Here is a 15082-nt window from a genome sequence, read left to right on the forward strand (position 1 = left end):
CTCACTGTGGTTCGCTGGAGTCCCAAAGCTTTAGAAATGGCTTTATAACCTTTACCAGACTGATAGATCTCAATTACTTCTGTTCTCATTTGTTCCTGAATTACTTTGGATCTTGGCATGATGTCTAGCTTTTGAGGTGCTTTTGGTCTACTTCTCTGTGTCAGGCAGCTCCTATTTAAGTGATTTCTTGATTGAAACAGGTGTGGCAGTAATCAGGCCTGGGGGTGGCTACGGAAATTGAACTCAGGTGTGATACACCACAGTTGGGTTATTTTTTAACAAGGGGGCAATTACTTTTTCTCCCTAAATAATAAAAACCATCATTTAAAAACTGCATTTTGTGTTTACTTGTATTATATTTGACTAATGGTTAAATGTGTTTGATGATCAGAAACATTTTGTGTGACAAACATGCAAAAAAATAAGAAATCAGGAAGGGGGCAAATAGTTTTTCACACCACTGTACATATATATATATATATATATATATATATATATATATATATATATATATATATATATATATATATATATAATATATATATATATACATACATATATATATATATATATACATATATATACACACACAGTGGCGCCCTGCCCGGGGTTTGTCTCCTGCCTTGCACCCTGTGTTGGCTGGGATTGGCTCAAAGAAAACCCCCGTGACCCTGTAGTTAGGATATAGAGGGTTGGATAATGGATGGATATATTATATATATATATATATATATATATGATAATTGCTGAGAGCTGCACTGACAATCAGAACAAAAAATGAACCTAATAATAATAATACATTTTATTTATATAGTGCCTTTCCCATGCTCAAGGCACTTACAGAATATAAGAAAGAACAGCAGGGTATACAGTATATAGCATTGTACAAACCAGATAAATAAATAAAGATGATTACGACAGTGAATTCAGACCTAAACAATAGAAATAAGAGGGTGATATGCATAACATCATCACTCGGGTACCCTCAATGGCAAGGTGTTTATCTGACCCATTATATGTGTTCTGAGAGGGGATGTGCTGCTTTAGCCATGGGTTCAGTATAGACAGCACAAATGGTAGCCTTTGGACTTCTTGTAGTTTGTGCTCAAAGTGACTTAATGGAAAATAAAGGGAGTGTGGCGAGTGGCTGGGGGTGGTACCCAGCCGGGATGCCCAGGAGGACCGGAGGAGGGCTTACGTCTCCTCCAGACCATGAGGGGGCGACCGCCCTGGTGGCTTTGGGGACCACGGGAACAGAGCTTAGAAGCTCAACCCTTGTGAGGCCTGGACTTTTGGGGTTGTGTGTGAACACTTTATTTGTAAATAATGTGTAATAAGCGTGTGTTGGGTGAGCCATCTGTGTCTGCCTGTCTGTGTCCGGGCCAGTTTCCACAATGGCATCCCAGATGGGACTCTGCCTGTTACAAGGCAGGGACCCGTCACAAATAATTTTGTGGATGGCCCGGCGCAGCGGGGGAGCCCACACATGCACCGCAGGAGTGGCATGCACACAACCCCGCGAGAGAGATATGCTCCACAGACTGCCACTGGTCCGCAGAAGGGCCATTCCCACCTGGTGCGGGAAGACAATGATGGGCGTAGCTGGAGTGCAGCGGGAAGGCATTGCGTCTAGCGAGGCCACGCCGAGGACGTTTCCTTGGATAGACGGGACCCGGGAGGTGAGTTCCTTGCCCACCGGCAGCCGGCCCTAGAGGGCCGGGCTTGTTTTGTGTGTTGCAGGCAGGGACTACCCGGATTTGTGTCGGTGGCAGACGTATGCCGGTCCGCGGGGCTTCGACAGAGCGGCGGCACTTGGAAAAGTTGTGGAGGAGGAGTCGCTGCAGCTTTGAAGGCCGCGGCAGCTACGAGGCTGCCCGAAGGCTGTCAACGCACTAGGAGGAGGAGAGACAAGATGGCCATGGACCGGAAGTCCCTCCCCAAGCCAGGCAAGGAATTGGACAGTGTGTCTTGCGTGCCCGCCAATGATTGGATGGAGGTGGGACCAAGGAATGTCCATCCCGAGCCGGGGAAGGACCCGATTGGGCCGGAGGAGAGGACCCACAGGAAGCAGCCGGCATGTGTGACTGATCGACAGATAAGTCCACGGTCGGCTGACTGTCTGTGTTTGCCGGCGGCTCTGTGTGAGCTGGAGGAGTGCCTTCAGCCTGCAGAGTCGCTATTGCAGATCTTATGTGCCCTCTGAGAGAAATTGGGAAAGCTGGAGAGGAAGACAGTCGCATCCGTGAAGACGCTGCAACAGTGGGTGGATCGGCGCAACGTTGGATCCTCCAGTCGGAACGGCACGGCAGGGCAGGTAAGTGGAACTGGCCCCGTAAAAGTTAAACGAGACCCCAGCAAAAAGAACCATGATGTGTCTGACCAGATTCAAGTAGTGGGTGCTCGGACAGTGGACACGGTGGTGAGAGCCGATCGCGTGGTGAGGGGAGAGAGAGCGAGAGGGCAGGCAGGACGCCGGTTGATGAGTGCCGCGGGTCCTAGCGCTCTGCGCCCTGAGCCAGCGTTGCTCTCACGCCACTCCACAGGGACGCAGACGGGACAGGGTCTATACCTTTCCCACAGGGACACCCAAACCGTCACAGCCACCCAGAGGAAGAGGAGGAACCGAGGGAAGAGAGCTGGTTCCACCAATAAGGGCGGACGTGAGGCAGGATGCTTACGTCCAGAGAAGGGCCACCCTCTGCGGAGGCAGAGGGAAACCCCCGAGTCGGCTGTGATGATGGGGGTGCGAGCGGTCCCGTCCGTTGTCCCAACTAGGGGGGCACGGAACCTGTGGAGGGGGTGCCGAAGGCGCAGATCCCGGGGTGCCGGTCAGAGGGGGAAGCGCTGCCTGTGTGTAGCACAGAAGGACGCCAGGTGGTGGTGTCCGGGTAGCGTCTCCGCCCCTGTTTCTGCTTTGTGTGTTACAGGACCGGGCCCTGGAGCTGCAGTAGGACCTGCTTCATGGGAGACCTGTTAACGCGGGATGGGCCGCTGGTCCCTAGGGGTCTCAGCTTGCGGTGGGGCACTGTGGCGAGTGGCTGGGGGTGGTACCCAGCCGGGACGCCCAGGAGGACCGGAGGAGGGCTTACGCCTCCTCCAGACCACAAGGGGGCAACCGCCCTGGTGGCTTTGGGGACTAAGGGAACAGAGCTTAGAAGCTCAACCCTATAGGGGCCTGTGGTCACCGCCAGGTGGCGCCCCGATGCCTGAGGAGCCCTGGCCCTCAGAACTTTTGCCACACCCGGAAGTGCTGGGGAGAAGAAGACTAGGGACACCCGGAGTGCTTACGGGTGCGCAGCCGGTACTTCCGCCACACTTGGGAGTGCCAGCGGAAGCTAATTGGGAGGCACCTGGAGCACGTCCAGATGTGTATAAAAGGGGCCACCACCCTCCATTCAATGGCTTGAGTCGGGAGGAAGCAAAACGGAGCTCGGGAGGAGAGGAGTGGAGTGGAGGCGGACCAGAGAAAGAGAGGCATTGTGAGGCCTGGACTTTGGGGGAGTTTTGGGGTTGTGTGTGAGCACTTTATTGGTAAATAATGTATAATAAACATGTGTTGGGTGAACCATCGGTGTCCGGGTCAGTTTCCACAGGAGTTAAACATATCACATTTCAGTTGAAGAATCCAAAACCTTAGCAGAAGGAACAAACAACAGCTATGTACCATAAAACAAAAAGAAAAGCAGAGATTTGTGTACGGACAAAAGTGAGACATGTGGAGAAAAGAGGCTGGAAACTTTGCTTAAGATTTAAGAAGAGAGGGAGGAAGGATTTACTTGTTTCTATTTTCAATGTGCTTCTAGGTCCTCAATCTGTACTGTCCCCATGAGATAACTAATATGATAGATTTGTTTATAAAAATGAAGTAGCAAAAGTACTGTCCCCCTAAAGCAAAAATAAAAACATGTTTTAAGCAACATGTAGAAAGACACCTCATCCCCAAGGATTGCTTGTGTTTTTATGTGTTTAGACTTTTATTTCAATATTCTGCATCTTAAAGCAGTGCTTTAGGGGATGCATTTACAATTTACCAACAAGTTTGGGTAATTTTATATTAATTAATAATGCAACAAACAGAAATTACAATTAGTTTGGCTCATTTTTAGCTTTTGCTTTACCAATTTTCATCCTATGTGATATTTAGAATTTCCTCAGCAAAAGGACAATCAGTATGAGCTTTTATTGCATTACAGTATTAAGAGAATGTTTCATGACCCTGTTGACCACAAAAGTGTTTGATAACTCTTCATGATTTTTGTTTAGAAGATGAAGTGTTTTTTTTTTCTGCAAGATATACAGTGTATACAGTGTGTATATATATATATATACAGTGATCCCTCGCTATATCGCGCTTCGCCTTTCGCGGCTTCACTCCATCGCGGATTTTATATGTAAGCATATTTAAATATATATCGCGGATTTTTCGCTGCTTCGCGGGTTTCTGCGGACAATGGGTCTTTTAATTTCTGGCACATGCTTCCTCAGTTGATTTGCCCAGTTGATTTCATACAAGGGACGCTATTGGCAGATGGCTGAGAAGCTACCCAACTTACTTTCTCTCTCTCTCTCTCTTGCGCTGACGTAGGGGGGTGTGAGCAGGGGGACTGTGTGCAGCTGCTTCCTGAAGGACATGCTGCACAGTGCTTCGCATACTTAAAAGCTCAAAGGGCACGTATTGATTTTTGACTTTGTTTTTCTGTGGCTCTCTCTCTGTCTCTTCCTGCTCCTGACAGAGGGGGTGTGAGCTGCCGCCTTCAACAGCTTTGTACCGGCGGTGCTTCGCATACTTAAAAGCCAAAAAGCCCTATTGATTTTTTTTTTGACTGCTTGCTTTGCACTCCTTTGAAAAGGAAGATATGTTTGCATTCTTTTAATTGTGAGACAGAACTGTCATCTCTGTCTTGTCATGGAGCACAGTTTAAACTGTTGAAAAAGAGACAAATGTTTGAATAACGTTCCTGTCTCTCTACAACCTCCTGTGTTTCTGCGCAAATCTGTGACCCAAGCATGACATTCTAAAAATAACCATATAAACATATGGTTTCTACTTCGCGGATTTTCCTATTTCGCGGGTGGCTCTGGAACGCAACCCCCGCGATGGAGGAGGGATTACTGTATATATATATATATATATATATATATATATATATATATATATATATATATATATATATATATATACACACACACACACACACACACACACACACAGAGAGAGAGAGAGAGAGAGAGACACATACATACAGTATATAAAACAAAAAAAGTTATTTCCTCATTGGCTACAAGCAGAACATTATTGCCTTCATAAGAGCCTGATGAAGGCTATACAACTGAAATGTCATGTCTTTAACGTTCTTTCCTTTCAGCACTGAAATAACCTTTGACCTTTCTTGTCTTTGCAAATGCACGCTGATGCAGCCCTACACTAACTCCATATACATACAGTATACTTGCATAGATACAGTACATACATACAGTATATACAAATACATTTTACTCCTCACCCATTCCTGGACTCCAAGTATCCACATTGTTATGGGATCGAGTATGATAACGGCACATCAGATTGACTGATGCACAAACGAGCAAAACCAGTTACCTCACTCTTATTTTTAATTTCCATTTTTACCATTAGGGTTTTAAATTGAGACCTGCATCATGGAAACCCACCCTTTCCATGTCTCTGTTGTTCCTTTTATTTTGCTATGTACAGTATGTTGATAAATATATATACTGGATATACATATATATGCCTACAATTTTGTGTATATCTAATTGCCCAGCAGTATTATCCATAGTGTGCAGTTGGCTTAAGTTTGTCAGCTCTCAAGAGCTTACTGAGTTGTTCAAAATCAATGCAAACATCCACCCACTTCTTAATAAACTGATTTTGCTCATACATCTGTGCTGTTGTCAATCTACATAACCCGTCCACTCCATACTGTGAGTCCATCCCCCTTATGCTTCCTATATCAAATATGAATTAATAAAAACACTTCTTTTTAAAGCCATTTTCCTTCATCATCAGGGTACAGTGATTTCAGGAAAGTATCAGCCAGGCTAGCCATTTTGAGAATGTGTGAGTATATTACATGTCAATATAATTTCAACAATATTTATGTCTAATGGATTGTCAAAGTTGTCTAAAGAAAATGCAAAACTGACAGACCAAGAAAGTACATTACAATTTCTACCCATCACAATCAAACAGGAGAATTAATCTCAGTGACTTTCTGCATTTGTTTGAAGAGGTTTATCCAGTCCAGTAAAGTGCAAACAGTTGAAATGTTGGTCCTTGAATCTTGACGTTGTTTACTGCTCAAACCAATCTAAATACAAAATGAAGTTTCAGTGAAGACATGCAGCGATGTAGTATAAAGAAAATGTAACCCACTTTTTTTTAAAATGTCAATGGACTGATTAGTTATATTTTTATCTAATTTGTAATAAAAAGATCATTTGTCATTATTAAGGGTAGCATTTTGGTGCAATGGACAGCTCCAGAAATCTTAGTTCCTTTCCTGGCCTGGTTAATGTCTGTGAAGAGTTTGAATATTCTCATTTTCTCCAGGGTAGTAGTCCAGTTTCTTTGCAGATCCCAAATACAGTATGCGTGTGTAAGGTTAACTGACAATACTAAGTTTAATTGTTTAAGTGAAAGCCTTATTTACTGGAAAACCTTTAGTTAATCTATATATAGATGTATTGTATAAATAATTGACAAAGGATAACATCTAATATTTCTAAATATTTATGCAGAAATACAATTTAATAAACCTAGAAAACAGCTCTTTGAGAGATAAAAATAATCTTAAAAAAAGTCTACTGAAAGTGGAGTATACTCCACCTAAAATAAAAATAACACATAAGCTTGCTAACATGATAATAACTGACCTCTTTTTAAACAAAAAATAAGGGTGTATAATTAAATGAGTTTTAAATATTTCTTTGCATACTGTCACTCCACCCTTTGAAGGCAAAACAAGTCTTAATCCAGATCTGATTTTCTGCATTCCAGCATATTTTTCAGGAGAATGCCGTTAGATTTTCAACTAAAGTCTATTATTACGTAAAACAGACTCTGGAAGAGCTAACAACATAACGTTTTGACACTTATTTAATTTATATGTTTTAATGAACTTGGGTAATACCTAATGTCCTATCTGTAAAAATGGAAATATTTTTTGAACTCAAAAACTTGATATGCAATGTTTAGCTACAAAAATTGTAATCAGACTTTTCCTGAAGTTATTGATCCCTCTGTCAGAGCACTATGTAGATATTCTGGCCCACTCATCTTTACAACACAGCTCTAACTCAGTGACATTTGTGAGTTTTCCAACATGAACTGGCACGTGTCACTGGGTTTCTTTGACTGGGCTTCTCGAGCTCTATATTTCCTTTTCTTTAAGAATGGGGATGTGTATCTGGTTATATTTGGAAATTTTCTTGACTCAGCTGTACTGTGGTTTCAACAGAAAGTTAATGCCTGGAAATCTTCAGATGAAAGTTCAGATGTATTCATTGTTCTTACAGTTTTGATAATTCAACAAATCCCTGATGCAGCAGAACAAACCCAAACCCAAATACTATTACCACTCTGCGTGACCACTTCCTTGAAGTTCTTATTGGAGGGTGCAGTGTTTACCTCAGAACACACATTGACCAAAAGGTTTTACTTTAGACTCATCTCTCAATTTAACATTTTTTTTAGGAATGAACACTCTTGAAAAGACTAACTATTATCTATATTTAAACATTTTAGCACTGACTGAAGTGAGTAGGAGCCCCACAGATCTCAACAAATATCCTATGTTCCTGGGTTGAGTTCGCCAAACAAGCGTTACTTTTTAACATTTGAAAATATATATCTAATTATCTTACTACATTAACAATTTAAAGAAACTTACAACTTGTGCCCCCTCCAATATTCCTCAATATATACAAATGACATTCATAAGCAAATCTCTCTATTATAAAAAAAAATCTTGCGACGATACAAGACTTTATTCCTGCAACGATGAGACGTGATCTTTGGAAGAGAGATCTTTTGTAGAGAGACAGAGACATTTTCACGTCTCACGAGACGGACAAGTCACGTCATATTTACAACCTTTGGAAGCAAGTCCTGTGATACACATACAGAGCAGGTGCTGCACAGGCTTTTAAACATTTGAAGTGCCGCACGAAATGCAGATCATGCGGCGCGGCATGGCAACAGCAGCTGATCGAGCAAAGAGGAGGTAAAAAAACAACTGTTATTTGTTTCCAATTGTATCACTGTTTAAGAAGGGTTTTGGAGGAGCGACTGCATCTCCTTGGAGTGCGTTCAGCCCACCTCTTCACCGCTGGTGGGGTGGGGGGAAGGGGTAGGCAAGCGAAGTGCAGATCATGCGGCACAGCAGCAGCAGCAAGTCAGCTGGTGAGTGAGCAAAGAGGAGGTAAAAAAAAAAAAAAAAAAGGAATTTGGTTCCCATTGTATCACCGTTTAAGAGGGGTTTCGTGGAGAGTGGCTGCATTCAGCCCCGCTCTTCACAAGGGCAGGTAGCACTGGCGGAGGGGGAAAGGGGTTGGCAAGCGAAGCAAGCAGGGGGCAAAGCCCCCTAGTATACTGTAAAAATACACAGCAAAGGGCAAATACTCTTTTAAAGCACTGCATACAGACACATACAGGAAAGCTGGCTTGGAAAATGGACTGGAAAATATATCTTTAAAAATGCATACAGATCATATAGCTGATAATGAGTCAGGTTTGTAGGAAATGCAAACAAAGGACAAAGCTTAACCAGATAATAGTGCATGAATGTGAAAATGTACTGCCTGTACTTAAACCAAAAAATGGCCTACTGTGAGGAGGAGTCAGACAGAATATATAATGTAAAAAGGGCAATACAATATTGACATTTCATTTAAAAGAATTAATCATTATCTACACTTACACATAATAAAATTCAGTAAGTGGTATATTTAAATTGCATTAATATCCTTCTGCTGTGAAGCTGCTTTCATGAAGCAAATATGTTAAACTGAAATGTTAGACCTGTTTTGAACATATTTATTCAGTGATTTAATAACTGGGGTAAGCCATAATCAAAGACATTTCAACAATGTTAAACATGGAATACAACCTATTACTTATTTTACTGCTCTCAACCGTGTTATTTGTGCACATGGTCACTGTCACACTGATAATACTCAAATCTACATAAAAACATTCACTTTCCTTCCACCCATACTCTTATTGCCTGCTTGCATGATGTAGCATCACCTTATTCTTTAAAAATAAATAATAAAATATTGAGATATTTCTGATGGCAAAAAAGTCTCAATGAACAAAGATGGATCAATTTACAGTAATGGTTGATAGTATTTTTGCCCAGGCCTCTGATTTAGCTATAAGCCTGGACGTTTCACTTGATTCTTCCTTGACATTTGTCCCATATGTTAAAAGTGTAGTAAAAATATCTTCTTCAGCTTACATATTTTGCCCATCTTAAATTATCTTTCACCTTCTTTTGTAACATCTGTTCCATCCATTCTTTTGTAACATCCAAGCTGGACTATTATAATGACATATTGCATGGACTTCCAACATCACTTCTAAATAAACTGCAGGATGTTCAGAACTCTGCTTCTAGGTTTCTGGCTTACACTAAGTCTTGGGAGCTACAGTATATGGCTGTCAATTAAATCACATTCTTTATAAAATACTTCCGGCTTCAAAAGACTTCAAAAACTACGCTCCATTCAGCCTTTCTGAACTTCTTCAGTTGTATTACCTGCCAACTCTGACCTTCTGAAGCCAGCACAATACGCAGCGTACTGTGTCTGTGCTCCAACCTTGTGGAATGCTTGTCCTCAAAGACTTTGCAAAGTCAAAGCAATGCTAGTTGTTCAAAACAGACTGAAAAAATGTTGTCTTTGTTACATCCTCTGCATAATTTATTTTTATTATTATCTTTCACCGCTATTTATTTATGCAATTATTTACTAATTTTTGTTGTCCTCTGTATCACATCCTTAGACTTTGAAAAGCAGGTTATAATACAAAGTATTACTTTTACTCTCAAAATAAATTTAGAGCTGTGTCAGTCCAATTCAAAATATCTATGGAATATCGTTTAAGGGTGATAAACAGTCACTCATTTTTTTTCTTCTACGGACTCATTTAATATCAAAAGAATAATGATAATAATAGTTAAAACCTTCACCAGATCCAAATTAACAATATATGAAAATACAGCAAGAAGAAAAATGACTATACTACCTTGAACAAGAAGACTTTAATTTGCTTATGAAACTCAAGACACAAAACATAACTCCCACAAAGTACATTGTGAAACCAGTCCAGATTGTTGGATTGGACTGGGCAGTGTTAACAACATGCCTTGTAATCAGAATATTTTAATTCAATAAGTTGACAAATCACACATTTTTACCTAGATGAAGCAGAAAAGGAAAGCAACATCATACCACACTGGGTCCCTTTCACAAGATTTTTTTCTTTTTTCCCCAAAACAAAATTGCTTGCTGTGGTAAGCACAGTATTTTTTATTATATTTCTGCTTCAGTTATAAACTTTATCTGAGAATAATTTGATTTTTCATAATATGTTTTATAGCAGAATTTGGATTTGATTTAAATGCTTGTGGTTATCAGGAATGAGCCTACAGCTGTGTCCTCCACGGTGTAATAAACTAGTGCTGTATATGGCAGCCTCTGCTATTTGAGGCTGCCTATAAATGGGTCCAGTATGAGATATAAAGAAGCAGGCCTATAAAGAGAATTAGAGGTTTTAGGACAGCCTTTGTGTTTTTTAAATGCATTAAAATGCATAAATCAAACACCCTAAAAAAACAAAACAACATCATCTACCCATTGATGAGAACTTGAGTTGTAAGGGGCAGTCAAATATAAGCATATATGACTGAAAAAATAATAAGTAATTGAAAAAAACTTACCGGTACATTTTTGCTAAACAGGTCAAAAATACAAACCAATCATGATATTAAAAACACAAATTTGCAAATAAGATAGATAGATAGATAGATAGATAGATAGATAGATAGATAGATAGATAGATAGATAGATAGATAGATAGATAGATAGATAGATAGATAGATAGATAGATAATCTATTTGTCTAATTTCAAAAACACCAACAATAGTTAAGGTACTAGGCAGCTGTATTTTATTCTAGCAGTGAGGGGCAGGAACAAAACCTGCACAGACACAAATCCAGTGCAGGTCACACTCATGTAATCAAGTCAAGTCAATTTTTAAAAACAACAGAAGTTCACCAAAGTGCTGTACAGCTCCAATAAATAAAGTAATGTAAACAGTATAATAACAGTGTTACACACATAGTCAAATAAATACACTAAAAATAAATAATAACATACAAGTTTAAAAAGCTAAAGGCAAAAAGATTTTCAGGTGGGATTTAAAAGTGACCAAAGTTCTTGCTGACCTAATATAAAAAGGTAGACTATTCCAAAGCTAAGGGGCAGCTACTGCAAAAGCACATTCCATTCTAACTTAAGTCTAGAAACCCGTACCCTTTCATACTGGGCCAGTTTAGCATGGCCAGTTAACTTATCCTACATATGTGTGGGATATCAAAAGAAAAACAGAGTATCATTAGACCTATGTAGACAAAGGGTTAACATGTAAACTTCACACAGACTGTGCCTAGGTCGGGATTAAAACCAAAGATTCTGGTTCATTAATGATCCCCCCGCAGATTCACCAAAAGAAACCTTGTTATGACAATCTAATCTGGCATTCCACCAGAAGCCACAAGTGACAGCAGAAAGGTTTATCCGAGAACCTCACTAAGCCATCCAGTTGGCAGCAGTGGCAAGCTATGTGTACAAAGGGCATGTAGTTTATCAATGAGAGCTTAATGAATGAAGCATGCAAGAATGTACTGCTAACCACTGCACCACCGTGCCATCTGACACTAATTCAACAAAGCTTTATCTCTAGTATATAAACTATCTGATGTGAAGTCATCAAGGACAGACTAGACTTTTCCCATCATTCACAATCACAATGTAATTTTTTGTTTGTGTTTTATGATTTAAGCAAATTAACAAGGCAAACATGCAGGTATTATCAGAAAAAAGAAATTAATCCAAAAGATTATAACTTAAACATATTACTTTACAAAATACAATTGCAACACTATGAGCAATGAGGTAAAAAAAATAAATAAATAAAAACTCACAGCATAGAGCTTTCTGTAATCTACGCAGCTTCATGGCTGTTCTGTAGGCAGAGAATCTGACATTGTTCAGGTCAGCTGAAACAAAAGAGAAGGCAAAATTATTATTTTTGAAGAAAACAGTAGCCAAGATGAAATAAATAAGTTATCTCCAGCTCCAGATAGCATTTTATATAATGCTATATCGACTTGTGAATATCTCAGTTGGTCTCACATTTCATCTAGTTTTAAAATTCATTGTTGTTTTCAGATTTATTTCAAGTCTCCATGAAATCAGGAAGTAAAATGTCTGCTGCAATTTATTATCTTTAAATTTTATCTGCTCATAATACATCATAGCCATAAATCTTGATTTTTTTTTTTTTTGCTGATCCCATGCAGTGTAACAAATCAGAAGACTTTCAAATCGAACAGATCTCGGTTACATCTGTAGCTTTCCTTCACAATCTCAGCCATTCAGATTCACACTTAACTTTCACCATGAGTTACAAAGTAATACAAAAGGTCTAGGACTAAAGTTCCAACCATTTTTTAATACAATGTCAACACTTTTCAAATATCAAATGCATGTACAAAATCAGAACAAAAAATTTTTCAATCAGGTCTTCATACAGAGAAAAGCAAGAAAGGGCAAAAAAAGAACATCACAGGCAGGGAGAAGTCCACATATCCACATCAAGTACTTTTGAGCAAGTACAGGTAACACAATATACTTGTTAAAAGGAAAAGTAAAAAATTATGCGCCTGTCAGAAGAGACTGAGCAAGTGTGATACTATTTTTCTTACACTTTACTATGCCTGTAAGTGTTGCTACCTCTGCCGTCTTGGACACTTGCCTGCACAGGTCTGTCTGTGTTAGAATTCCCAGGGTGGAGAGGATTGGACAATATTCAATGCAAAACAGTGGGTCCCAAAGGGATTTTTTTGTTCATTCTCTGTTCTGATGTCAAGCATGCTTGTAATTTGCTACTTTTGTGTTTTATGTGGGTGGATGTTATGAATGACATCCAGGTCTGTAGAGAGCTATTGAACTAGTTAGAAAGTAGAAATTGCTCAGGAAGGGAGTTATCAAGATATTGGTGAGAAATGAACCCATAAAGATGCCACTGAGAAAAGTTCAAGTATTACAAATTGTGCAGGTGTGACTGCCCTGAGGACACAGCTTTAAGAGAGTTGAAATGGGAGACTCACATGAGACCATCGTTAGTTCATTGTTTTCGTCAGAGGTGTTAAATAACAGCAACAAACATGCTGGGCTCCTGAATGCTTACAATGAATAAACAACCCTGAATCATTTATGGTATCCTGATTTTTAAAAAGAGAAAGGGACTCGGATACGCTCTAGAGCCAATGTGACATTGTGACCCCATGACAAATATGGCAGTCTCTTGGGTTTCCAGAAGTTATAATATGCCATTATTTGGAGTTATAACCAAATAACACGCCAAAAACAGATGCATTGATAATTCTGAAGTTATGAGCAAGGTTGTATCTGTAGCTTACTTGAAGAGATGGCTACTGTGGCTAACTAAATAAAGTAATATTATGAAGAATGTGTTGTGAGGGGTAGTCTGCAGGAGACAAGCATCACTTGTGCTTGTCCAAAATGTTTTAAAAAGGTCCTAGATGCTAAAGTAAATGGAAAAGAAGATAATGCTAATGGATTTGCATGGGAGATGAGAATTTCTGGCACTAACAAATTTCAATGACAAAAATCCAGGGACATTTGTCAAACATTTGGAAACACAAACAATACACCTTAAAAAAAGAACAAGTTCCTGTGTGTCTGTCTAGTTGGTATGAGTCTGTCATGTCAACTGATGATGCATCACAAACAACTATAGAATTAAAAGCATTGCATTTGTCATTCTAACAGATCACAAAAACTAACACCGCTTTTTCATATCCCATACCAAAAGGCATATAGAAGAGGCATATGCACTGCATTTGGAATTTCAATAGATGGAGCTTAGTAATACATTATTATTACAAATGATTGCGATGCAACAATAGCAATACATTTTATTATTACACATATTACCATATATGGTGCACTGCAAATTTTAATGATGGGGATATATTTGGATTCCTATGTTGATTACTTAGATTTCAACCTGACTTCGATAGGCAGCACTGCTAGTGACAAATTAACCAGTTAACTTTCTTGAACTTAGCAGGTTATGATAGCTTTTTCAAAATGTGTTCTGCTAGGAACATAAGGAGAGACTAGGCCTATACCATGTTGTTTTATCAGAGAGAAATAGGGAATTTATTTGTCCCCTTTTAAACTTAAAAACATAGCATACAAAGCAATGGCTTGGGATTAGGAACAGACTTCTGGAACAATTCTACAAGTAAACACGCCAGTTGTGCTTGTATTGACCAACACATTAAAAAAAAAAAAAAACACAAATCCCATGTTTTAAATGCTGTTTGCTACAGCTATGATGAAGGTATATCGCCTTAAAGTATTTGATAACATTTTTTTATTTGGTACTTTGATTGGGTGTCTGAACCTAGTGTGCCATAACTAGTTTCACCCAGTATAAAATATTAAATGGTACATATTTCTGAACAGGGCGGCACGGTGGCGCAGTGGGTAGCGCTGCTGCCTCGCAGTTGGGAGACCTGGGGACCTGGGTTCGCTTCCTGGGTCCTCCCTGTGTGGAGTTTGCATGTTCTCCCCGTGTCTGCGTGAGTTTCCCCCGGGCGCTCCGGTTTCCTCCCACAGTCCAAAGACATGCAGGTTAGGTGGATTGGCGATTCTAAATTGGCCCTAGTGTGTGTTTGGTGTGTGGGTGTGTTTGTGTGTGTCCAGCGGTGGGTTGGCACCCTGCCCGGGATTGGTTCCTGCCTT

General features: G+C 40.0%; 1 protein-coding gene across 17 annotated transcripts in view; it reads right to left on the reverse strand.

The window, feature by feature from the left end:
* dmd (dystrophin) overlaps positions 1–15082 on the reverse strand; it is a 2688357-nt gene that overhangs the window by 148690 nt on the left and 2524585 nt on the right. For all 17 annotated transcript variants that reach the window (XM_051926236.1, XM_051926244.1, XM_051926242.1 and 14 more), the window contains one exon: positions 12229–12303. In XM_051926236.1, the coding sequence (XP_051782196.1) occupies positions 12229–12303 (75 nt within the window). The remainder of the gene's footprint in view (positions 1–12228; positions 12304–15082) is intronic.

The sequence above is a fragment of the Erpetoichthys calabaricus genome, chromosome 4 (assembly GCF_900747795.2).
Source record: "Erpetoichthys calabaricus chromosome 4, fErpCal1.3, whole genome shotgun sequence".
Classification (NCBI taxonomy): Eukaryota; Metazoa; Chordata; class Cladistia; order Polypteriformes; family Polypteridae; genus Erpetoichthys; species Erpetoichthys calabaricus.